This window comes from Colossoma macropomum, unplaced genomic scaffold (assembly GCF_904425465.1).
Source record: "Colossoma macropomum unplaced genomic scaffold, Colossoma_macropomum, whole genome shotgun sequence".
NCBI classification, from domain to species: domain Eukaryota; kingdom Metazoa; phylum Chordata; class Actinopteri; order Characiformes; family Serrasalmidae; genus Colossoma; species Colossoma macropomum.
Window position 1 is genome coordinate 19567984 of NW_023494796.1, and position 27428 is coordinate 19595411.

The 27428-nt window shown below is 39.3% G+C and overlaps 1 protein-coding gene across 3 annotated transcripts in view; it reads right to left on the reverse strand.

The window, feature by feature from the left end:
- Window positions 1–27428, reverse strand: part of thbs2a (thrombospondin 2a) — a 55355-nt gene that overhangs the window by 16895 nt on the left and 11032 nt on the right. For all 3 annotated transcript variants that reach the window (XM_036583091.1, XM_036583092.1, XM_036583090.1), the window contains exons 6-11: window positions 6699–6839; window positions 6316–6409; window positions 4516–4686; window positions 2728–2904; window positions 2149–2322; window positions 934–1061 (exon numbers count right to left, since the gene is read on the reverse strand). In XM_036583091.1, coding sequence (XP_036438984.1) covers window positions 934–1061; window positions 2149–2322; window positions 2728–2904; window positions 4516–4686; window positions 6316–6409; window positions 6699–6839 — 885 coding nt within the window. The remainder of the gene's footprint in view (window positions 1–933; window positions 1062–2148; window positions 2323–2727; window positions 2905–4515; window positions 4687–6315; window positions 6410–6698; window positions 6840–27428) is intronic.

Consider the following 27428-nt stretch of genomic DNA (forward strand, 5'->3'; position numbering starts at 1 on the left):
ATTCGATTACGATTCAGAGGGCTGCGATGCGATTATAAAATGATTATCGATGCATCTTGATGCATCTTTTTTTCTATACAGGATTTCTATTTTCTCACTGTGTGAGGACTTGGTACTTTTAAAGCAAAGTATTTGTAATGATCCATAATGAATATACTTCCAATATCTTTTATTAATAAAACAAATGGAAGTGATGTGGCAAGTGAACTAGAAGGCTCTCATTCACGGCTCTTGATTGGAGCACATGAGACGCAGGCTGCCATTTATCTGTGATAAAATGCGCTGTTACAGTGACATAGGATTATATGGATATCCACCCATCATGTTACAGCTGTCCTACCCGTTTCTTTAGTGATTTAATAACTTCGGTTTTGGTCTTGTTGTAGAGAGTGCGGGGTTCGCTGTGTCAGCAAAATATCTTTGAGACGGGACATGTGCAACATAGCGTGAAAGCCCTAGTTCTCAACGACTGAGAACTGGCATGCAGACTGCAGGTCACATAGCAACGCGGTCTCACCTAGCTAGTAGCTAACGAAAGGCAAAGAGAGAGATTTAAGAGAGATTTAAGATGAACATTAAAATTTAGAAAATCAATTTTTGACATTTGTGAATTGATTCAGAATTGTTCACGTCCACATTGCGATGCATCTAAGAACCCCACCCTCCACCCCAATACTGAATATATACATCAGCTTCAAACGTGGTACAGCCAAACAGATTTCAGAAATGGAACTATACATTTTATGCACTACCCATTTTCTTTCTTAGATAGCTTTTTGAGCAGCATCATGGATAAATAAACTAAAGCTGGATTAACAAACAGGACCGTATTTGGTGCATGGTGTCAGTGCCAAAGTGATATAGGCTATGTGAGCTGATTTAAGGGTGCTGACTGCATTAACACATTCTTTCCAGGTCCTTTTCCCCTCTTACCTCATTGACATCCTCACAAATAGTTCCATTGCCACGGAAACCAACAGGGCAGGGACCACATTCCCATGAGCCGTCCGGTGCACTGGTGCAGTCCACCCCTCCAAAACAGGGATTGGACAGACAGCCATCTGAGAGAGAGAGAGAGAGAGAGAGAGAGAGAGAGAGAGAGAGAGAAAAGAACAGACATTGAGAGAGTTTGAGAAAGAGTGTGAGAAAAAGAGGGAGAGAGAGAGAGAGAGAGAGAGAGAGAGAGAAAAGAACAGAGAGTGAGAAAGGGTGAGAGACAGAAAAAGACAGACATTGAGAGAGTTTGAGAAAGAGTGCAAGAAAAAGAGGGAAAAAGAGAGAGAGAGAGAGAGAGAGAGAGAGAGAGAGAGAGAGGGAGAAAAGAACAGAGAGTGAGAAAGGGTGAGAGAGAGAAAAAGACAGACATTGAGAGAGTTTGAGAAAGAGTGCAAGAAAAAGAGGGAAAGAGAGAGAGAGAGAGAGACAGAGAGAAAAGAACAGAGAGTGAGAAAGGGTGAGAGAGAGAAAAAGACAGACATTTAGAGAGTTTGAGAAAGAGTGCAAGAAAAAGAGGGAAAAAGAGAGAGAGAGAGAGAGAGAGAGAGATGGAGAAAATGTGAGATATTGAGACATTGACAGGGTATGAGAAAAAAAAAGACAGCGATGTTGAGAGTGAGGGAAAGACCAAAAGAAAATTAAGGGGAGAATGAGAGAAAGAAAAAATGAGAAAAAGAGAGAGAGGGGGGGAGAGGGGGAGAGAGAGAGAGAGAGAGAGAGAGAGAGAGAGAGAGAGAGAGCGAGAGAGGGGAAGGGAGAAAGAGGGTTTAGGGCAAGACAGGGACAGGATAAGAACAGGGGAGAAAGTGAAAGGGAACAGGAGAGAGAGAGGAAGAAAAGATCAGAGAGAGAAGGGCAAAAAAGAAAGAGAGAGACAGACCCAAGCCCTTAACGTCTTGCCATACAAGCTTTGTCAAACTCAGGAACCCAAAATAATGCCAGAAGTTCACATGAGGGGCAATGCGTCTAAACATTTCTTCTTGTGTCATGTCAGCCAGCATCAACAGAGATAACCAGTGCTTGTCGAGAAAAGGCCATTACATAGAGAGAGCTTGAAACATTCCAGATGAGAAGTTTGTCTGGGGCAGAGAACTAAAACAAAGACAGTTTTGGGAACAAGGCAGAGGCGGACAGTGCTTGCTGTTAACATACCCATGGGGCAGTCCTGCTTGTTGCAGGCCTCGCTGTCCTTGGCTTCTCCAGAGCACCTTTTGCCACCGTGCTGAGGCTGAGGGCTGTTACAGACTCTGGTCCGACCCCGCACTCCCCCGCCACAGGTGGCAGAGCATATTGCCCAGGGAGACCATGGGCCCCAGCCTCCATCAACTGCAAACATAAGCATATGAACTCAAAAAAGGAACCACCAAGATGTGCTTTAGTTTTTAACTGTACATTTCTGACTGTCTATCAGCAAGGGAGGGGTTGCTAAAGTGACCTGTGAGTGTATTATACTAAAAAAGTAGAGTTTCTTTATTGCACTTAATACTGCATTATTGTTTGATAAATGGCATTCCACATTTCACTTCTATTTGTTGATGCAATTGAAATGTGATTGTACTTTGTTGTATTTTGCATTCTTTAGAGAGGAATTCCACAAATTTTTCAAAACATCAGCATAAATAAATCTTTAAGATATGAGTCATTCAGAACGGTTTGATGTGAAATGCTGCCTTTCTGCATATGAAATGCCAATGTGTGTGCAGCTGAAAAAGTCTGAATGTATTCACTCACTTGGGCAGGGCTTGGCTTCACAGTGCTGTGTCTCTCTGCCGCTGCCTTCACAGTCTTTTCCTCCAAGCTGGGGCACAGGGGAGTTACAGTGGCGGATTCTGGTAATCTGTCCTTCTCCACATGTCAGTGAACAGGAGGACCAAGGAGACCACAGACTCCAGCCACCATCCTGACGAACTGTGAAAACAGTCAGGGCATTTTCTGTTGCATCCACACTCGCTTAGTGTTCTCTATATAATCTTTACACATTCTTATTATGGAGCGTGATTTTAAAAAAAGGCCTATTCAGCACTTTGTCCAAGATTGTCCAAAATGCCAAATAGCAGCTGTATGTTCATTGTTAAAGAACAGTTTTTTTATGAATCATTCAGAGTGCTGGAAGTCATCTTGCCTTGGAACACCACAGCCATATGGCATTCATCAAACTCTTACTGAGGCCTCATGATAAAATGTCATTTAAATTCCTCACCCTATCGCCATCAGCTTCATAAATAAAAACAAAAAAACAGAGAAAAACAAAAGGCATTGTAAATTTGCAGCCCTACAGTTCCTAATGAAAAGCTTGGTGACATGCTATGTTGAATTCTAAGAACTGAACAGTCATTTGGGACTAACGTGTTATGTAACCCAATTGACTTTGGTCTAAACAATAGAAATAATCTATTCCAGAAGCGATTAACGAGTTTGACATTTTTTTGTTCTGATTGAGGAAATGGAAAAAGGAAAAAAAAACAAAAGAAAAAAAAACAGATAAAAGATTTGAAAATGGTAAAAAGAAAATGTTCATGACCTCGAAGATTACATGAATCACATGCATTTAGGCGAGTGACGGAACCAAATTTTGCAGAGATAATAGATTTCCAGCTGGGCACCCCTGCTATAAAACGACCATCTGTTTTTCATAAATAAACTTTTGGTAGGTTTTCCCTTAAAAAACATTCCTGCAAAATGTGCGAGTGGGAAGAACCTTCACGACCTAAAGCTAGCATTTAATATGTTATTTCTCATGTTATGCCATCAGTTTCATTAGTTTGACAGAATTCACAGTTTTGTATTGTTTTTGTGTTTTTGGCCAAAAGTGTTCTCTCACCAGATTACCCAGCATGCATTAAGCAAAGACATCACACAACATTTGGGAATTTCTATGGCACTCAGCGAATTCTGATAGCTAGCCAGGTTAATGAATACAGCTGTGGTGCTGGCTAGAATTAATGATATAGCACTAAACTATTTATTTGCTTAGTTTGTTAAAGGAATAATTTTGTTGAAGAAATTCAAACCAGTCTGCCCCAGGTATCCACCTCAAAACACTTGTAGTCTTTCAAAATTAACTTCGACCTTTAGGATACATCATCAGAAGCTTGGGGGGCAGGAGGGGATTCCTGGTCTTTAAACCAAAAAATCCTTATAGACTGCTATGGGATCACAAGATAAGAGGCAAGTAGGCATGTTTACAACAATTCCACATGGCCAGCGTATCCCTTTAAAAGTTAAAGGAACCTCCATATTAATGTAAGGTTCACCAATTTCAGGTTTTTTCTTAGAACTGTATGTTCAAGCCAAGCTTTTTAAAAGTGTATGACATGCTTAATTCTGTATTTATGATTACTAGTAATGAAACTCTATCCTATTATAAAAAGGACACACCTAGAAACCAAGCATAGGAGAAATCTATATGCTGTTGCAGTTCTTGTGGTGCTAATAAAAGATAAATTCCCAGCCCGCCCAGACAATGCTGGACTTCACTATATAATGGGATATGATGCATGTACGGCTGGACTTTCTCACCTCGGCTGTCACATTTGGCCAGACTGCACCTGCGGGTCTGGATAGATGGGCCGCTGCAGGGGTTACTGGTGGCATCACATGACCTGCCTCTTTGCTGAGTGCCGGTCCCACATGTGACTGTGCACTCCGTCCACTCAGACCAAGGCGACCAACCATCCTCACTGTCTTTAGCTATAAACATGCACACGTGCTCGTTAGTATATTAGTATTTTGACCTTGCCACACCCTTTGTAGTCCTTCTCATTGGGAAAGTTTAGAAAAATGAAGTAAATAGACAAGCCCTGGCCAAGACGTTTTGGAAGTTGAGTTATACATGACATCATCATTCTAAGCCCATTGTGACCACTTCACAGGGTGGAAGCATCCAGTGCTGGTGCTTAATGCACTGCAATAACAATGGGTGGTTAGCCTTTAGAATACAACAGGCTATAAAATAATAACAGTGACGTATCATTAAATTCAGTAAACATGGTGACTCATACACTCTGCTGGCCCAAACATACCAGCAGCTCAGGCTTCACATACAAACGACCAAAGTATATTTTGGTATGTGCACCAATGCATGGTGGCCAACTTCATCTCTTTAGTATCACTCAACAATATGAATGGAAACTTCACTGGAGCGCACACAATCAACAGACATTTGAAGCTGTGCGTCATTCTAAGCAGACTTTCTGTCTTTGGGAAAAAAATGATTGCCGTTTACGAAAAGCAAAAGTGTGGTAAACAGAAATGTTTCAGAGCAATATGCTTTGTCCTGTGTACATTTTTCCCCCCAAATGTAATCAGATTCTCTGAATTACAAGACTGTTAAAAAAGTCAATATACAAATAATGCTACATACATACTACTAGCAAGCCAACAGTCGATGGCATTGAAATAACATTGCATGAAAATAAGTTAAATATTATATATTAAAAGTATTATATAAATAGCAGCCACAATAACTGTAGACTACTACTGCCAAAGCTTCTTAACCACCCCAACAAACAAAGCTGCTGATTTACACCGGCATTTTGGTGAAGTTGCAGGATTATGATGTCAGTTCAATGCACTGTATTGTATTGGCATCAGAACATTTTTGTTTGCCACTGGGTGTGTGATCTTTCTATGATATTTCCTCATAGACAAAAAAACTTCTTAGACTCAGAGTTCTTAATTTGGGCATGACACCAACTACAGAATAACAACAAAACTTTAGAGGTCTATGAAAGCAGAGTCAGATCACAGTCAAGTTCTCAAGTGCTCTGAGCTGGTTGTATCCTAAATAAGGAAAGGTGACACCAAGTAGGAAAGGTGATACCAAGGTTAGTATCTAATACCAATAATTGCAGTACACATAAAAAAGGGAAATTTGCAATATCTATGGTGAGAATACATGTTTGTGTGTGTGTGTGTGTGTGTGTGTCGCTAATTATTACCAGGGACATTTCACTGGCTTAAATATGAATGGGATCTCTCATAATGCAAATGCTTTTCAATAAAAATAACCAACTGCTTTCTATTTGGTACAAACATACGCAATAAAAAGCCCTTCTTATTGTGCGGGTATGTACATGCTTAGTAAAAGTTGAAGCTAACTTGAAAAAATTTTATTTTTTTCTTTGAGCACCACAAACTATGTATGTGCTTACTGGTGAGATTTTACTGGTGATTTCAAATATGTTTTTGATACCTAGCTATGAGCTTATAGTTTAAAGATTTTTTTCCGTTCAAGTAGATAAGGGCCTGGTCTTGTATGACTGGAGATAACTTTCCAGGGACACTGCTAACATCACAGTCAGACTTAATGTTACTCACGCAAGCACACAGGACAGCACTCTCCATCTAGGAACATCGGACTGGCACAGGCCACAGGAGGACAAGTAATCTGATGACACACAATCTTTGACTCCTACCAATAAAAACAGGGGAACAAGAAGCTGAAGCTAAAGCTACTCAAGCTAAAATAAAGAGAAGAACAAGATGAGCTAAGGCTAATCAGGTTAACATACAATAAATAGAGGAACAAGGAACAAAAGCTTATATAAAGAGAGAAGCTAAAATAAAGAGGGGGGCAAAAAAACTGAAGCCAATTAATCTAAAATAAAGAGGAGAACAAGAAACTAAAACTAATCAGGCTAAAATTAGGCAAGATATCATACTATAGCCAAAACCTATTCTCTCTATCTGTGGTACTTTACCTGGCAGGTACACTTGGTGCAGCTATCCACCACCCAGTCCTCCTTATCCTCGAAGAGGCGGCCATCTTGCCAGCACATGTGCTTATCTTTGATGTTTTTCATGTTTCCCAGAGCTTCCTTCATTACTAGATTTTCCTCAGTCTGAAAGAAAGACAGACAGACAGGACAGCACAAACACAAGGTCAGGAAATTAACACCCAAATCTTCATCAACCACTTCCATATAGGGGGAAAAAAGCACTGACATATGCGACTGGTTTTATAGCTAACGGATCAGGTCAGGAGACCACATAAAAAAAAAGAAAAAAAAAAGAAAAAAAACAATTTAAGAACATATAGCATAAAAATCCAACAATTGCTAAAAATAAACTTATATAATAAATAATTTTTATGATATGTAGTTTAGTTCAATGTTCTAGAAGTACTGATGATGATATACTCAGAAAAGTGATATAAATCATCACGATAAGAGTAATTGAGAATAGTAATCTCATTGCTGTCCATGGAAAAACATGCAGCTCCAAAATGGTAACTTTAAAAGAGAAGGTAAAAACATTTTTTTTTTACTTTTAATGTAAGTTAATGTAATGAGATTATTACAAGCAGTTTTTGGAGCCAACTTAATAATAATAATAATAATAATAATAATAATAATAACAATAATAATAATAATAATAATAAGATAACAAATAATAATAATAATAAGATTACAAAGAAAGGGAAAGTTCGTGAACGAACTTTAAGTTGGCTTGAAAAAGCCAGTTAATTACGTTAAAACGTTAAAATGGTTTAAGACTTTTGAAAGTTGTTAAAATATTGGTAAAATGTTGCTAAGCAGAAGCTGCAGTATCTGGTATCTGTGGTGGATTATAATTCGTTGCTAGATGCTAGCGTGAATGAAGTTCCACCTTAAAGTCTGTGCCACCTTAAATTTAGTGCTACGTGAAATCAGTCCCTCCTTAAATTCTGTAATGCCTTAAATTTAGTGCTATGTTAATTGAAGTTCCACCTTAAATTGTGTGCCAAATAAATTTTCGTGCTACCTTAAATGGAGTGCCACCTTAAATTCTGCTCCACCTTAAATTTGGTGCCGCCTTAAAAAGAGTTCCACTTCAAATTCTGTGCCACCTTAAATTTAGAGCTATGTTGATTGAAGTGCCACCTTAAATTTAATGCTATGGAATGATAATTCCACCTTAAGTTCTGTTCCAACTTAAACTGAGTGTTATGGTAATAGCGGTTCCACCTTAAATTTAATGCTATGGTAATTGAAGTTCCACCTTAAATTCTGTGCCATCATAAATTTAGTGCCACCTTAAAAAGAGTTCCACTTCAAATTCTGTGCCACCTTAAATTTAGAGCTATGTTGATTGAAGTGCCACCCTAAATTTAATGCTATGGAATGATAATTCCACCTTAAATTCTGTTCCACCTTAAACTGAGTGTTATGGTAATAGCGGTTCCACCTTAAATTTAATGCTATGGCAATTGAAGTTCCACCTTAAATTCTGTGCCATCATAAATTTAGTGATATGTAAATAGTAGATCCACCTTAAATACAATGCTATGTTAATTGAGGTTCCACCTTAAATTCTGTGCCATCTTAAATTTATTGCTATGTTAATTGAAGTCCCACCTAAAATTCTATTCCGCCTTAAATTTAGTACTATGTTAATAGCAGTTCCATCTTAAATTTAATGCAATGTCAATTTCAATTCCGCCTTAAATTCTATTCCGCCTTTAATTTAGTAATACGTTAATAGCGGTTCCACCTCAAACTTAATGCTATGTGAATTGAAGTTCCACCTTAAATTCTGTTCCGCCTTAAATTTAGTAATATGTTAATAGCGGTTCGACCTAAAATTTTATGCTATGTAAATTGAAATTCCACCTTAAATTCTGTGCCATCTTAAATTTAGTGCTATGTTAATACCAGTTCCACCCTAAATTTAGTGTTATGTTAACTGAATTTCCACCTTAGATTTATTATGCTAATTGAAGTTCCACCTTAAACTCAGTGCTAACATACATGCAGTTCCACCTTAATTACAGTGTCAGTGTAAACTCAGTTCTACCTTAAAAGAAGTTCCACCTTAAAATTCAGTGCTACCTTAGTGCAATTCCACCTTAAAAGCTGTTCCACCTTAAAAAATCATTATGTGTGCTGATACTGCTGAGCATTAGGCTGTGAGCATGTGAGACATTGGGCTCTGTGCGTGAGTTTGGATGGGTGTGTGAGTTAATGGGCCATTGTGACACCATGTGTGGCATGCTGCCAACATACTGCCCATTCATTCCCTATGGAAAAAAATATCGACTTTGAATGTTAATTTTCCGAAAACCGTACGTCGGATCGCTTAGAAAAGCACAAGCAACCTAATCGGGTATAGGATCTACGATCCTGCAAAGCTTCGTGGCTCTAGCTTGAAAACTGTAGGAGGAGTAGCATTTAGTTTTTTGAGTATAGCTTAATAATAATAACTAGAAAGGGAAAGTTCGTGAACGAACTTTAAGTTGGCTTGAAAAAGTTAGTTAATGACGTTAAAACGTTAAAATGGTTGAACACTGTTGATAGTTGTTATAATGTTGCCAAAATTTTATTAAGCAGAAGCTGCAGTATCTGTCGTGGATGGTAATTCATTGCTAGTTGCTACCGTGAATGAAGTTCCTCCTTAAATTCTGTGCCACCTTAAATTTAGTACTATGCTAATTGAAGTTCCACCTTAACTTCTGTGCCTCCTTAAAGTTAATGCTATGTTAATTGAAGTTCCACCTTAAATTCAGTGCTAATTTAAAAGCAGTTCCACCTTAATGTCAGTGTCAATGAAAACTCAGTGCCACCTTAAAAGGAGTTAAAATGGTTGAAATGAACAAAGTTAAAATGGTTGAAGACTGTTGATAGCTAAAATGTTGCCAAAATGTTTCTAAGCAGACGTTGTAGTATCCATGGTGGATTTTAATTCTTTGCTAGTTGCTACTGTGAATCAAGTTCCACCTTAAACTTTGTGCCACCTTAATTTTAGTGCTGCCTTAAAGAGAGTTCCACCTTAAATTCTATGTCGCCTTAAAAGAAGTTCCACCTTGAATTTGTGCCACCTTAAATTTAGTACTATGTTAATTGAAGTCCCACCTTAAATACTGTGCCACCTTAATTTTAGCACTACCTTAAAGAGTTCCACCTTAAATTCTGTTCCACCTTAATTTTAGTGCTAGGTTAATTTAAGTTCCACCTTAAATTCTGTGCCACTTTAAATTCAATGCAATGTTAACTGGAGTCCCACCTTAAATTTTGTGCCACCTTAATTTTAGTTTTACCTTAAAGAGAGTTCCACCTTAAATTCTGTGCCTCCTTAAAGTTAGTCGAATGGTAATTGAAGTTCCACCTTTAATTTATTGCTAACTTAAATGCAGTTCCACCTTAATTTCAGTGTCAGTGTAAACTCAGTGGTACCTTAAAAGAAGTTCCACCTTAAAATTCAGTTCTACCTTAAAAGAAGTTCCACCTTAAAATTCAGTCCTACCTAAGTGCAATTCCACCTTAAAAGCAGTTCCACCTTAACAAATCATTACGTGTGCTGACACTGCTGAGCATTAGGCTGGGAGTGACATCGTGTGTGGCATGCTGCCAATATTCCGCCCATTCATTCCCTATGGGAAAAAATTTCGACTTTGAACGTTAATTTTGGGAAAACCGTATGTCGGATCGCTTAGAAAAGCACAAGTACACCCCGCGGGTATGGGTCCTACGAGTTTCGTGGTTCTAGCTCGAAAACTGTAGGAGGAGTAGCATTTTATATTTTGAGCGTAGAATAATAATAATAATAAGAAGAAGAAGATTACGAAGAACAGTAAGTTGGCTTTTTCAAGCCAACTTAACTAGAAAGGGAAAGTTCGTGAACGAACTTTAAGTTGGCTTGAAAAAGCCAGTTAATGACGTTAAAACATTAAAATGGTTGAACACTGTTGATAGTTGTTAAAATGTTGGCAAAATTTTGTTAAGCAGAAGCTGCAGTATCTGTCGTGGATGGTAATTTGTTGCTAGTTGCTACCGTGAATGAAGTTCCACCTTAAATTTTGTGCCACCTTAATTTTAGTGCTATGTTAATTGCAGTTCCACCTTAAATTCTGTGACGCCTCAAATTTAGTACTACGTTAATTGAAGTTCCACCTTAAATTCTGTGCTAACTTAAAGTTAGTGCTATGTGAATTGAAGTTCCACCTTAAATTCAGTGCTAATTTAAAAGCAGTTCCACCTTAATTTCAGTTTCAGTGTAAACTCAGTGCTACCTTAAAAGTAGTTATAATGGTAAAAATGAACAAAGTTAAAATGGTTGAAGACTGTTGATAGCTGTTAAAATGTTGCCAAAATGTTTCTAAGCAGAAGCTGCAGTATCCATGGTGGATTTTAATTCTTTGCTAGTTGCTACTGTGAATCAAGTTCCACCTTAAACTTTGTGCCACCTTAATTTTAGTGCTGCCTTAAAGAGAGTTCCACCTTAAATTCTGTGTCGCCTTAAAAGAAGTTTCACATTAAATACTGTGCCACTTTAATTTTAGCACTACCTTAAATTATGTGCCACCTTAAATTTAATGCTATGTTAATTGCAGTGTCACGTTAAACCAAGTTCCACTTTAAATTCTGTGCCACCTTAATTTTAGTGCTGTTAATTGAAGTTCCATCTTAAATTCAGTGCTAAGTTAATGCAGTTCCACCTTAATTTCAGTGTCATTGTGAACTCAGTGCTACCTTAAAAGAAGTTAAAATGGTTAAAATGGTTAAAGTTAAAATGGTTGAAGACTGTTGATAGCTGTTAAAACACTGCCAAAATGTTCCTAAGCAGAAGCTGCAGTATCCGTGGTGGATAGTAATTCTTTGCCAGTTGCTACTGTGAATGAATTTTCACTTAAAATTTTGTACCACCTTAAAAATGTTATTTGAAGTTCCACCATAAATTCTGGACCACGTTTCATTTAGTGCTATGTTATTTGAAGTTCCACCTTAAATTCTTTGCCAATTTTCCTGCTACCTTAAAATGAGTTCCAACTGAAATTATGTGCCGCCGTGAAAGAAGTTCCACCTTAAATTCTGTTCCACCTTAATTTTAGTGCTAGGTTAATTTAAGTTCCACCTTAATTTCTGTGCCACCTTAAAATTAATGCAATGTTAACCCGCAGTCCCACCTTAAATTTTGTGCCACCTTAATTTTAGTTTTACCTTAAAGAGAGTTCCACCTTAAGTTCTGTGGCACCCCAAATTTAGTGCTATGTTAATTGCAGTGCCACCTTGAAAGAAGTTCCACCTTAAATTCTGTGCCATCTTAATTTTAGTGCTACTTTAAAGAGTTCCACCTTAAATTTCCACATTAAATTCTGTGCCTCCGTGAAGTTAGTCCAATGTTAATTGAAGTTCAACCTTTAATTTGTTGCTACCTTAAAAGAAGTTCCACCTTAAAATTCAGTGCTACTTAAGTGCAATTCCACCTTAAAAGCAGTTCCACCTTAACAAATCATTATGTGTGCTGACACTGCTGAGCATTAGGCTGGGAGTGGGTGAGAAATTAGGTTCCGTGCGTCAGTTTGGATGGGTGTGTGAGTTAATGGGCCATTGTGACATCATGTGTGGCATGCTGCCAACATTCCGCCCATTCATTCCCTATGGGAAAAAATATCGGCTTTGAACGTTAATTTTGGGAAAACCGTACGTCGGATCGCTTAGAAAAGCACAAGCAACCTAATCGGGTATGGGTCCTACGATCCTGCCAAGTTTCGTGGTTCTAGCTCGAAAACTGTAGGAGGAGTAGCATTTTATATTTTGAGTGTAGAATAATAATAAGGTTACGAAGAACAGTAAGTTGGCTTTTTCAAGCCAACTTAATAATAATAAGATTACGAAGAACAGCAAGTTGGCTTTTTCAAGCCAACTTAATAATAAGAAGAAGATTACGAAGAACAGTAAGTTGGCTTTTTCAAGCCAACTTAATAATAAGAAGATTACGAAGAACAGTAAGTTGGCTTTTTCAAGCCAACTTAATAAGAAGATTATGAAGAACAGTAAGTTGGCTTTTTCAAAAAGCCAGTTAATTACATTAAAACGTTAAAATGGTTGAAGACTGTTGATATTTGTTAAAATGTTGCCAAAATTTTGTTAAGCAGAAGCTGCAGTATCTGTGGTGAATGGTAATTCGTTGCTAGGTGCTACCATGAATGAAGGTCCACCTTAAAGTCTGTGTCACGTTAAATTTAGTGCAACATTAAACTACGTTCCACCTTAAATTCTGTGCTGCCTTAAATTTAGTGCTATGTTAACTTCAGTTCCACCTTAAATTCTGTGCCAAATTAATTTTCGTGCTACCTTAAATTGAGTGCCATCTGAAATTCTTTTCCACCTTAAATTCTGTGCCACCTTAAATTTAGTGCTATGTTGATTGACGTTCCACCTTAAATTTAGTGCTCTGTTAAACTAACTTCCACCTTAAATTCTGTGCCCCCTTAATTGTAGTGCTATGTTAATTGCAGTTCCACCTTAAATTCTGTGCCACCTTAAATAAAGTTCCACCTTAAATTCTTTGCCACCTTAATTTTAGTGCTATCATAAAGAGAGTTCCACCTTAAATTTAGTGATATATTAATAGCAGTTCCACCTTAAATTTAATGCTATGTTAATTGAAGTTCCAACTTAAATTCTGTGCCATCTTAAATTTAGTGCTATGTTCATTGAAGTTCTACCTTAATTTCTGGCCATCGTGACATCACGTGTGGCATGCTGCCAACAGTCCACCCATTCATTCCCTATGGGAAAAAATATCGACTTTGAATGATAATATTCCGGAAACCGTACGTCGGATCGGTCCAAAAAGCACAAGCGCACTATTCCCGTATATGAGGATCGTTTGTGCAAAACTTGGTGGTTGTACGTCAAAAACTGCGGACCGTGAAAAGCTTACAAAATTTGAGCGTAGAATGATAATAATAATAATAATAATAATAATAAGAAGAAGAAGAACAGTAAGTTGGCTTTTTCAAGCCAACTTAATAATAATAAGAAGAAGATCACGAAGAACAGTAAGATAATAACAAAAAGGGGAAATTGGATGTACGGGACTTTTCCTAACAGACGAATAGACTAGCGAAGTAAGTAATAAGTAACAAATTAGTTAAGAGAAACTAATTAAGCAATAGAACACGAGAGGGAGTATGTTATAACGACAACACACGACCTCGAGTGTTCTATTGCTTTTATACAACAGTTAAATAAATAAAGTAAGAAATAAATAAACTGGGCCGTGAACGTGGCATTTAAAATATTTTAATGTTAGCGATTCCTTCCGCCAAATTATAGTTCCTTGACAAGAAGCTTGTTGCTACGCCAGAATAACGAGCTCATCAACCGTGTTTAATATTATCATAAGTTTTAAGTCTTGACTCATGCAAATAGTGACGCGCCAGGGCCGCACGTGAGTGCTTGCGGGCGAGCGCATGCGCGCGGCGCGGCAGAAAGAAAGAGAAAGAGAGAGAGACAATATACGTGTGAGTGCCTGAAATCTCTGTAAAAAACGGCAAATCTGCTCCACTTTAATATAATAATCATATTAACTTAAAATGTAAACTGACTGCTTTAATATTTCAGGACTTTAAGAATGGCATTATTGAAGAATCATTGCCGTTTTTTCCTTTTTTTTTTTTTATTTTTTGCTTTCTGTTACACTGTTTTTTATGGTTTAGTGCATAATATCCAATCAACAAGACTGATGCATGTTGTGTTGATGTGTAAATCTTTATGTTAAATAAAAAAGTAACTGCACATTTTATAGGTTAATTAAAAGATTCTGGGTGATGATCTACCAGAATATACAGTTCTACAGTGACCTGGGCTGAGCCCCAGATCTTTACATGCTCAGCCAATGTATCTTCCCATCTGTACCACTATAGAGCGGAAGGAAAAGGCTTTCTCTGCTTGTATATTTCCACCAGGTGCATGATGGAGAATAATCTCAAAAGTCTAGTTGCAGTCTTGTAAATAGTGACACTGATCTTTTCAAAATCATAATCTGTGACTAAAAACTGTGACACTGTCTTTAGATGTGAGAGGGTGTCAGACTTCAGTCTTTCAAAAGTCTTTTCAAAGTCTTCTAGTGTATGGTTAGCATTACACAGACCAACTGACAGTTTGGGAATTTAGTGTAGTCTCATCTTCAGAGTCTGACCAAATCGGCTGTAAGTCAAATGTAATCTTCAAAGTATCCATTTTCTATACGTGCGCAAAGTAAGAAGTAAAAACATTCAAATAGCTTGAGCGTTTCCTAGCAAAGTCATTGCTTAGCAACGGCGTCTCAGCGGAGTGATACAGTGTTTGTGAAAAACCCGTGATGTTATGGCAAAATAACAGCACGGTCATAATGCTTCTCAACCAATCAGCTAGCGTGGCCGGAACCGCTGTATAATAATGCATATACCATATTATGAATGAGATAATAAAGGAATAAGCCAGAGAGGCCATGGGTTACTGTGATTTTATCACGGGAAAGGATGTTTTATGGTACGACACGCAGCGGAGTGCCTAAAACTCCCTTCCCTGTGATTAAATCGCAGTAACGCACTGCCTCAAGTGACTTATTGCTTTTATAAAACGGCGCCCAACATAAAATATATTAAAATACACAATGTTTCAGACACGTATTAAGTTATTTTTAATAATAATTGACAAACAAGTAATCCGCCAAAAAATGTACTTCCTTTAGAGTGCGGTATCGTTGCTAAGCAACCATTGACTGCTGAATGAGGTGAAGAACGTTCAGTCGCCAATCACTGTACACTACAGACACTTTTTTTTTCATTTAATAGTGAACATATATACATACATACCACTGTTTAATGCAAAACCTTTCAGTTTATAAGTATTTTTTGGTCACCAAATTGCCACCGCAAGTATTCTGCCCTCGCAAATGCGTGTTTGCGAGCAAAGCTAGACAGATAGCGAACAGGAATTCCAAGAAGAATCAAGATCTTTGTAAAAGGAGTGGCTTTACTGAGGACTTCGGGTTCAATCACATCCTTTGTTCTTTGTTTGATTCTTTCCTTTCATTCTTACTTGTAAAACTGCAAATACAAATGAAATTATATTTTTCAGTACATAAGTACATGAGAGATAAAGACATTAATGAGCTAACATTTGTCTCCAAGTATGAAATGCTTTTAACCCTGTAAATAGTTCGCTATATTACCCTTGTAGATATTCACAGAAGTAAACATAACTTTTAACCAGTAATACCGCATAAGTAAATAATCAGACTACGGTCACTACAGTAACAGTCACAGGTTACAAAGCTAACATACGGTGCAGTAAGCCTGGACATGCTAGCATATACCCCATACAGCACGGACTGAACTAACACAAGATACACAGTGCAAACGCTACCATAGAAATGTAAATTCTCTTTTTTAGGCTTCTACAAACTATTAACATTGCTCAAGTTTTAATATTTTATAGACTTACGGGCCTATATTTTCCTAGGCTCAAACGAAAAGGGAGAATGAGGAAGTCCGTGCACACTGCAGCTTGCCTGAACTATGACTGCAAACAAAATGGAGGAAGACTTGCTAAATGCAAATTGGATACCTGCAGTACACAAAAAATCGCCATGGGGAGGCGCTAAAATGAGCCTAAATGAGAAATATAATATTCCCCGCCTGGTATAATGTAACTATTATACCACTAAATTCCATCTGTACATTCACTCAGAAGCGGACAAGAGTAAGAGCACTTCAGAAACAGGTCTAAGATATATTCTAGCAGTCCCTTGTTTGAAGATCTTCACTTCAACTTTGCGTACTCTGCTGTCTTTACTCGGCACAGTTTTCACGATGAGCCCAACATGCCACTCATTGCGCTTCACCTCACTGTCCTTCAACTAGACAATATCTCCCTCCTGTAAATTGCGTTTTTCGTCTGGCCACTTTTTCCTGGCTTGCAGTGTAGACAGGTACTCTTGCCTCCATCGCTTCCAAAAGGTGTCATGATCTTGTAGATAGTTCCTGATCTCTGGATCTTCTACATTGATTTTCAGTTCCTTGCAGGCTCCTATGAAATTAGTGCCTCTGTCTGATCGGAACTGTCTGACTGGCCCTCGAATAGACAGGAACCATCGCAAGGCGTTAATGAAACTTGAGGCTGACATGGATTCAATGACTTTGAGGTGAAGTGCTCTGGTGCTTAAACAGGTAAACATCACTGCCCACCTCTTGCTCTCAGTACTGTTCTTTCTAGTGTGACGTGATGTCACACTCCATGGTCCGAACACATCTAAACCTACATAGGTGAACTCTGGATCTGTCGCGAGCCTGTCTGCAGGTAGGTCTGACATTTTTGTTTCTCTAGCTTACCCCTGAGCTTCCTACAGGTTACACACTTGTGGCTGACACTGGAGACCAGTCTTTTGCCTCCGATGATCCAGAGTCCTGCCATACGCAGTGCACTTTCAGTCAGATGTCGCCCTTGATGAGCTACTTGTATGTGGTGGTGTCTGACTTGCAATGTGGAGACATAGTGCTTTGCTGGAATGATTATTGGATGTTTTTCTTCTTCTTGAAGATCAGCCGAAGATATCCGACCTCCGACTCTGATTAGTCCATCTTCATCTATGACTGGACTTAACTTTTTCAGAGGACTTTGCTTAGGGAGTTCCCGTCCTTCTAAGATGTGAGTGATTTCTTCTTTGAACTTCTCGAGCTGAACACGTCGTACAATGGTGATCTTGGCTTGAGTGAATTCTGCTGAAATGTTACCTTTCTTACAGCAGTGCCAACCTTTACAAGTGACTGAGCATGTAAAATGGGAGTAGGACCTGGCAACATGAATAAGTGTAGCAATACCTCTCACAAGAGATTTCCATGTTGAAAAGCGCTCGAACCTGTGTGATCCTAGAGACTTTTCTGTCACCTTTGTTGCACAAGTAGTTGCCTGTGGTCTAACTATCCCTGTCTGGTTCAATGAGCTCAAAGCATCTTGCATCCAACTCTTGTACTGCGTCTGTGTGTCTGAGGAAAGATGGTCCGGACAGCCAACTGGTGTGCTGTAGGAGTGCTGCTGGTCTAGTCTAGTCTAGTTCCATGGTCTGCTGGGTTTTGTTCTGTACTCACATAATGCCATTGATGTGGTTGTGTAGACTTTCTGATGCGTGCAACTCTGTTTGAGACATATAGATTGAATCTACGAGATGTATTGCAAATGTAGCCAAGTACCACTCTGCTGTCAGTAAAGAACTTAACTGCTTGTAGATCAACATCCAACTCATTAGAGATCAGCTCTCCCAGCTCCACTGCTAAGATGGCAGCACACAATTCCAAACGTGGGATTGTGTGAGCAGGGTGTGGAGTCAGCTTGGATTTGCCAATGATAAAGCCAACATGACTTTGTCCACAAGTGTCTACAACTCTAAGATAGGCTACGGCTGCTATGGCCATCATAGAGGCATCTGAGAAAATATATACACCTCTCTTTTCTGTGTGAGTGATGGCGAGACCTGTGCATATGGCCTATGAATGCAGAGCTGCTCAAGAACAATTAGAGAATCAGTCCAGGTCTTCCACTGTATCTCTTTGTCTACTGGAAGGGGAGCGTCCCATTCACAACTGCTCAGCAGAAAATTCTCTCACTAATGCTTTCCCTTGCATGGTTACAGGAGCAGCAAATCCAAGAGGATCATACAGGCTATTGACAGTGGACGAAATGCCTCTGCGAGTGAAGGGCTTTACTTCGCATGAAACTTGGAAGATAAAACTGTCAGTTTCTAAATCCCAACTCACCCCTAGACTTCGCTGAAGTGGCAGAGGATCAACTCCTATTTCCAGGTCTTTTAAGTCTTTCACCCTGTCCTCTACAGAAAAGCTTCCATGACTTGATGGCGATTGGAGGCTACCTTGTGTAATCTGAGATTACACTCGGCCAGCATTTCCCTCGTTCCTTTCAAGTGACTAACTGCCTCTGCTTCTGTGTTCACAGACATCAATCCGTCATCGACGTAAAAGTTTCTCATGATAAACTGCCTGGCATCTACACCATACTCTCTCTCACCTTGCTTAGCTGTACGTCTTAAGCCATAGCTGGCCACTGCTGGCGACGGGCTGTTACCAAAGACGTGCACTTTCATTCTGAATTCTGTTATTTCTTTGCTGGGGTCATTGTCTTTGTGCCAAAGAAATCTAAAGTAGGTTCTATGGTCTTCCCGGACAACAAAGCAGTAAAACATCTGCTGCACATCCACTGTAACTGCCACGTGATCCTTACGGAAGTGCATGAGGACACTTAAGAGCAAGTTATTTAAATCTGGGCCGCTCAGAAGAGTATCATTCAAGGATATCCCATTGTACTGAGCGCTTGAATCAAAGACCACTCTTATCTGCTGTGGTTTTTGAGGATGCTACACACCAAATATAGGGAGATACCAACAATCTTCACCTTGTTTCAGAGATGGAGCTGACTCAGCCTGGTCACTATCAAACATTTTCTGCATGAAGGTGAAAAAGTGCTCTCTCATGGCTGGCCTTTTCTCCAGTGTGCACTGCAGAGTATGAAGACATTTAAGTGCCTGCTCTTTGTTGTTTGGGAGAGATCATCGAGGGGAGCGCAACGGCAGTGGTGCTACCCAGTGGTTCTCATCATCCATATACATCTCTTTATCCATGATATCAAGAAAGATCTTATCTTCAACTGACAGACCAGGCTTGTCATCATCAGGGTTTCTCTGGAACACAGCGTCTTCAAATTTGTCTGGCTCTACGTTAATGTGTACGTCAGCTTGTGACAGAAGGCCTGCTTGAGGCTGCTGTGAAAGAACATTCAATTTCTCCTTAATCTGGATGTTATTTCTGCAGGGACTGAGAAAGGACGAGCGCCCGATCTGTAAGATGTTGGTTTTGAAGATACTAACATCGCTGGGTTTGTGGGCACCACCCAGACAAACTTCTCCTACAACAACCCAGCCCAGGTCTAGGTGCTGTGCATATTGCGTGTTGAGGGGTCCGTTATACTGCTCGCGTACTTTATGCAAGCTGAGAATGTCCTTTCCTAGCAGGAGGAGAATAGGAGCACTGGGATCAATTTCTGGGATTTTGCCTGCTATGGGTCTAAGGTGAGGGTAGTACCGTGCGATCTCTGTTATTGGAATTTCAGACCTGCCATCTGGCAGCATGTCACATTCAATTAAAGTTGGAAGCATTACCTGAGTTTCCCCACTGATTGACTCAATTATGAACTTGCTTGCTCTCCACCCTGTAACCTCCATAGTGCCTGAACATGTTTTCAGCATGTAGGGAAGTGACTCTCCATGGATGTCAAATAATTAAAAAAACTCAGATTTTGCCAGTGACCGGTTACTATGGTCATCCAAAACTGCATACATCCTCTCAGCTTTCTCAGGATGACTGGAAGGATATACTTTTACCAGACAGATCTTGGAACAGGATCTAGGTCTGAAAGACTCACCACAAATCTCTGTGCACTTTACTGTATCTAGAACTGCTGGAATTTCTTCTCTCTCCCCCCCCATGCTCTCTCTCAGGTTTGGAGCTTTCTACTAACCAGGAGGTGAACCAGGATGCAGAGCAGAGGTATGTGTGTCACTGCTGCACTCTATACATTTGACGGACACTCTGCAGTCTTTTGCTGTGTGGTTAGTGGAACCACAGCATCTGAAACAAATGGACTTGCTTCTAAACCCACGGCACTTGGACAATGGATGTGGCTTGTTGTGAATAGGACATTGATTGTGTGGCTCAACTGCTCTCTTTTCCTCATTGACACATTTAGCTACAGGCATAGCTGATACCTCAGTCTTTCTCACTGACACAGGCATCTTTTTACTGTAACTCACTGGCTTCTCTGTCTTTGGAGATGTCAGGTTTGTGGATGTGGAGAACGCAAAGCTTAGATCATTTCTTGTCTTTGCATGACTGCAGATGAATTGTGTGAAGAAACTGAAGGGTGGAAAGGATACATGATGGTCTTCTTTATACCTAGAGCCCTGACTGATCCATTTTTCTTGCAAACTGTAGGGAAGCGTTTCAATAATAGGATTGACACCTCGCGCTGTGTCCAGATATGCCAGACCAGGTAAACGCCCTTCTGATTTTGCAGATTCAATCTCCAGCAAGACATCTCCGAGCTCTCTTAGTCTTTGACTATCTTTGCTTGAGATTCTAGAGAAATCTTCAAGTTTCTTTAACAGGGCATGCTCTATGACTTCGGGACACCCGTAACATTCTTCTAATCTCTGCCACAACATGTTAACACCAGCTACAGGATTATGAACATGCACTGACCTGATTCTTTTGGCTTGCAGAGATGACTCGGGCCCAAGCCATTTTGTCAAGAGGTCTAGTTCTTCCCTAGCGTTTAAGTCTAGATCTCTTGTGACACTTTGGAAGGAGGATTTCCACGCCCAGTAATTTTCTAGACGATCATCAAATTTCAGTAGCCCGGAACACACCATCTCCTTGCATATCAGATATTTGTTTAGATCACTTGGTTGCGAGTTCTGAAATGCGTGGTCAGAGAGGCGGAAGCATGAGAGTGTGGAAGAGGATAATAACGTGGCTGACCTGTGTGACTTGGTTATGCATGGGCTTTAAGTGGCACTGAAGTTGTATTTGGCAGAGCAACTTCAACATCCCTAGGAGTTGACTGCGGAAGCACTGAATATGGAGGTTGCTGCTGAGCATACTGTACAAAGGAGTGACTATGTACATACTCATTAGTGTGCTGAACTGGGTCTTGAGTAGTTATTTGAGCTAACCCTTCAAGATGCTCCTCTTCAATTTCTGCTGCTGCCTCGTACACGGCTGCCTCAGCCGAGGCTGCACCTGCTGCTCTCTTTAACTGAAGTACATGTAAGTTTGCTTCGACATCTGCTTTGCGCCTTGCTGCTTCTGCAGTAATCTTTTGCTGCTCTTCCTCAATTTTTGCCTTCTCTTTTATCATAGCAGTCTCTTTTTCAGTGTACGTGAACTGTGCATGAGCTGCCTCTGCTTTGGCTCTTGCTCTGGTAGCTGCTGCGCTGGCTGAAGTCCGGCTTGTTCGCCCAGAAGATCTAGAGCCAGAGATCTGTGATTTTATCTCAAAGGTTTGCTGCGTTGGCTCGGACTTCATGACTTGTTCCATGCTGAGTACTGAATGTTACTTGTTCAATTTACTTGAGCGCAGTAGGCTGTCTGTAACAGTTCCTTCGTTTTCACCTGCTGAATTGATGCCTTTTTACTATTCTGCCCTCGCAAATGCGTGTTTGAGCAAAGCTAGACAGATAGCGAACAGGAATTCCAAGAAGAATCAAGATCTTTGTAAAAGGAGTGGCTTTACTGAGGACTGCGGGTTCAATCACATCCTTTGTTCTTTGTTTGATTCTTTCCTTTCATTCTTACTTGTAAAACTGCAAATACAAATGAAATTATATTTTTCAGTACATAAGTACATGAGAAATAAAGACATTAATGAGCTAACATTTGTCTCCAAGTATGAAATGCTTTCAACCCTGTAAACAGTTCGCTATATTACCCTTGTAGATATTCACAGAAGTAAACATAACTTTTAACCAGTAATACCGCATAAGTAAAGTAAATAATCAGACTATGGTCACTACAGTAACAGTCACAGGTTACAAAGCTAACATACGGTGCAGTAAGCCTGGACATGCTAGCATATACCCCATACAGCACGGACTGAACTAACACAAGATACACAGTGCAAACGCTACCATAGAAATGTAAATTCTCTTTTTTATGCTTCTACAAACTATTAACATTGCTCAAGTTTTAATATTTTATAGACTTACGGGCCTATATTTTCCTAGGCTCAAACGAAAAGGGAGAATGAGGAAGTCCGTGCACACTGCAGCTTGCCTGAACTATGACTGCTAACAAAATGGAGGAAGACTTGCTAAATGCAAACCGAATGCCTGCAGTACACAAAAATCGCCTAAAATGAGCCTAAATGAGAAACAGAATAGCAAGTCTTCTTCTGCCAGTCTGATGAAGCCACATTTCTCACGCTGGGGCTGAATCTCAAACGGCTCCCTGCTCCCTACATAGTGCACTACGTAGGAATTTAAATACTGACTCCTGCACTCCAACAATGCAAAAAATATATATGCAAAAAACCGTCATTTGGCATTCATCCACATACATACTTGACAAGCACTATTTGACAGCAGAAGCTAGAATTTCTGAACTACACAGCACACTATTTAGCTGGGTAGTATGGAGCCGTTTGGGATTCAGCCTGGGTTTGATGCTGCTTCAAAACAAACAAACAAATAAAAAAGCTTTTTGAAACAGACATTTGAAGCGGGTAAGCCATTCAGGTGACATTCTTTAGACTTTTATATTGCCTTTTTAGTGAATCATATTGTAAGCACATATTTAATTCAAGCCTGTGATATTAATGTTGGAGTTGTTTAGCATGTTTGCCATATTTTAGCCTGTTGGCTAGCTGACCTGTCTAGTTCTAGTTAACAAAAGTTTTCAGCCCCTCAGTTTAAAAAAAAACGGCTTCTTACTTCATCAGTACACTCGGTGCTCCGTGCAAACGCGACACGACAGAAGCCGAAAATGACGAGAGACTACACACATACCTTTAATTCAGGGTTTTCAAACTCCAGTCTTGGAGCTCCCCCTGTACTGTATAGTTTAGTGCTTTTCTCTGCTGTATACACCTCGTTCATCTCAAGAAGGGATTAATTAGCTAATAATGTAAGGTACTTTAACCAGGGAAACCACAATTATGCAGTACAGGGGTTGCAGGGCTGGAGCTGGGGAGCTCTGCACTAACTGCACTAGCTAGCAAACTTAACTACAAAATCAAGTCTGTCCAACCACGACATAGATTTCCGACCCACAGGGGTGGCGCCACACCTCCAAAAGTGGTGGGCAAACATATTGTTTCAAAAACAAACAAACAAATAAAAAAAAACAAAAAAAAAAAAAACTGCTGGCTGAGTGCTGAGTGACGTGACGCAATGCAATTAGACCACAGACTAACACTGCTAATTGTCGCTGATGCTTGGCCAAAAAATTAAAGCAGCAGATTGGGCAGACAGTACAGAGAAAATGTGCAGTGGAACAAACGCACTCTGGTGCTGAATTCCCTCAAGGATTAGCGCGGTTCAGTTGTTTGGTGCTGCCTGAATTCGGGTTGAGTTTCGCACGTCAAAACCGAACTAAAGAAAAAGTTGGACAGGTCCGCACCATCCAAAGCAGGTCTGAAAACGCCTCCCAGGTAAAATGGAGATTCTGATTGGCTCTGGATCGTAGCCTATTTTATCGACTTTGTCGAAATAAGGTCTTTTTCTCTTCTAAAGTAAAGTGAGTAATTTTAGTCATCTGTCACCTCTAGTTATGTACGTCGGCGTTTTAGGGCCACTGTTAATAAAATAAAAATAGTAGACTTCGAGAATGAAGTTGTACTATTTCGAGAAAAAGTTATACTATTTCGAGAAAAAAGTCGTAATATTTCGAGAAAAAAGTCATAGCATTACGACATTAAAGTGGCATTAATACCAGGAAAGGTCACAATATTGTGGCCAAAGGCTTTGCAAAGGCAAGGCAGCACCTCCTCGAGTTAAAATGAGGGGCGTCCAGGAGTTGGTGGAGTTTCACCAGTTTTTTACTTTCATATCGATTTCACCTATAAAGAAATACTCAGTCTCCCTGTCTCTCCTGGCACATCAGCACCAGTCTGTTATTAGTATAAGAAATGGCTGAAACTGCTGCGCAAGAAACTGTGTTTATTTAGATGAAAGAACCAGACGGACTCGGGGAAAACTGTCTGTTTTGTTGAAGGAGAATCCCAGGCAGCGTCGTCTACACGGCTATCAGTGGCTAACGTTACATCTCCGTGCCATTCAAAGAGGGCATTAAGTTTCACAGACAATGAGAATGATGATCAAAATGATCGATCCACAAGAAGACAGGAGTGTGTGGAACTACAGGAAGTACAGCAACTGAGACCCCAACGCGTTATGGCAGCCCCCCTACAGTTAGCCCACTTTATCCTCCGAATATTACCACTCTTTTTTCTCGAAATATTTCGACTTTATTCTCGTAGTCTACTATTTTTATTAGGCCAGTAATTCAGTCCCAAATATGGTGGCCACAACAAAAAAAACACGTGACTGAAACCTAGGCTATCGTGGATTTTACAACGGCTTCGAACGCGGCTCAGGAAATCAAATTTTAAGACCAGAACTATCCGTTTTATAATAATGATTAATATGTATTAAGTGCTGATTAATTAGCTGCTAATTACTGATTTGTATGATTAATGTTTACAAAACTCAAATTACCCACTGATTTGTTTCAAAACATTTTACAGTAGACATACCAATCAAAAATCCAATCCAATACCAACAGGGATCTTCAAACTGCACCCTAAACGCAGTGACTACTAGAAAGATTTTTAATTGTGGGTGTATACAACGATGCAACTAAAAGAAAAAGATGCAAAAACACAAAATAAACACCAAAATAAAGGCCTAAAAAAGCCACAAAGTAAAACAAAATTAAGTCGAGTTTTCAAAACTTTTTCTTAATTTGCCAGACATGGTGCTCACATGCAAGGTGCACATGTGAACTAAAAACAAGGCAGCAAACATTTCAGGCAAACAAACTTGAATCAGTGCTACACAGAGACATAGTCAGAAGCAAATAGCAAGAACTCTAGTCACATCTGAACCCAGTTACAGAGGTGTGACCTGGCCTATCAAACAATGACTGATGAGGAAAAATAAGAAAAACAAAGAAGATGTTCCTTTACAATTCACTCGATAACCAACTTACTTTTGCCAAAGGTCATGTTGTCCATGTCCACATAATTTTATCAACTATACTTCCATTGAAATATGAGGATAAAATATTCTAATATGCTAGTTTAAAATAAAAAAGCTGTAAATATTCAAGGCATGTAAGGTGTATCCAATATGATGAACAGAGCTGCGGTTCATTCTGAAATGACTTAGAAAGCTTGTCAAAAACAAAGTCTTAACATCCAGGATGCCTTATTTTTCAAAAGTGATGATCAAATCTCGAGGCAGAAATCCTGACAGAAATGACTGTAAACGGAGAACTACAGTATATAATTTATCATTTAAAGCTGCACTGTGTACGTTTTGGGAAATGCAACATGCAGAAGAACAGTTGGTAATGTCATCCAACAAGCAGATGAATCTGATGTTTGAGAATGCGTTGAAAGAGTATTTCAAAGAGAACTCATTCAAAACTTGGTGACGGACATGCCTTCCCAGGATATAAGTTAATTATCTACTATTGTCATCCTATCTTGATGATTTGACATTTGAGACCTAAACATCAAGCCAGACCTTCTTTTTGATGCTGTGCATGTGATTTTAATAGGTAAAAACATATGATGTGGTCCATAAAACTCCCACAAAATCTAACCCAACGGCTCTGACTGTTAAATAATTATTTCAGGCTTTACAGGGCAACTTGCAAATGTGAATGGATATAGCACACCATAAATTAACATGTTTTCTTTCCTCCTGACTTAGTAATGCTATGTCTTTCAATTTGAACAAATAAATCTTACATAGTGATGTTTTAATAAATTCTCACAATACTGAATGAATAAAAATGTTTTTTGTTATCTAGTTAATATTATATATAGTTATATTTTGACTTATAATGCCTCTTCACCATGAATGTATTAAAAATAATGTTTATGCCTAAAGCTTATTTCAAAACAATGGAAAAACAATGTCTCAGGCATCAGGCAGCATATTCATAACCCTTTAATGTAATAACTTTCTGTGAGGGAGCTTTTATGCCAAGAGAGAGTTGCTTAAAAGCTTCACATGTCTGATTCCTATCACCACCACTATGAAAAATTCTGACTTGGTACGTCTGTGAACAATAGAGCATTTCATTTCAACACTTTTACTGACTTTGTTCACATTTTAATGATTTAATTATGCTGAAATTGGTAGAATTCCCCTTTAAAGAACCTCCACGTAATGTGCAGGTTCTAAACCAGTTAAAAGTTTTCCTAGAACCAAACATCCAAGTCAAGAACCTTTGTTTTAAGAGTGTACAGGCGTGATTAAGAAAGAATCAAAGAAAGAGGCAAAGTGAAAATGAAGGACGGGAGCAAGAGAAAAAACAAAAGAGATGATATTGTTTATTTAATAACAACAACTAAGCACAACTAAGAATGAAGGTTTATGAGTGTATTTATGCTGAAGCATGCATACGCATGAGAGTTTTGCGGATTAAGATGAAAATGAACCGCATGTGTCTGTGTGTGGTTTCAGCCTTGCAAAATGGCACACCACGCGGTCTGCATGAGCCTCAGGGACCGGCTGCATGCAGCAGCTGAATTTCCCAGAGATCATTGCCCAGACTCCCTCACTACTGGGAGCCTCCCAAAGGAAGAAAGTATGTGTGTGTGTGTTTTTTTTAAACACATCCAGACACCGTTCAGCTCCCACTTGCAACCGAGAGAAAACTTCCTTAACGTCCTGATAAAATGAGCCATAAAACCCTGAATGCTGCTGGAAAATGTTCCATTAGACTAATTTTTGTTAAACTAACTTCACAAAAGCATTTCTAAGTTGAGGGAAAAACTTATTATAATGTAATGCTAACTCCTGCCAGAAGTCATTATTTAAGGGAAGTTTGATGATTAGTTTTTTTTTCTGTATGTACCCAGTAAAATGCCAGCAATGTGCTCATG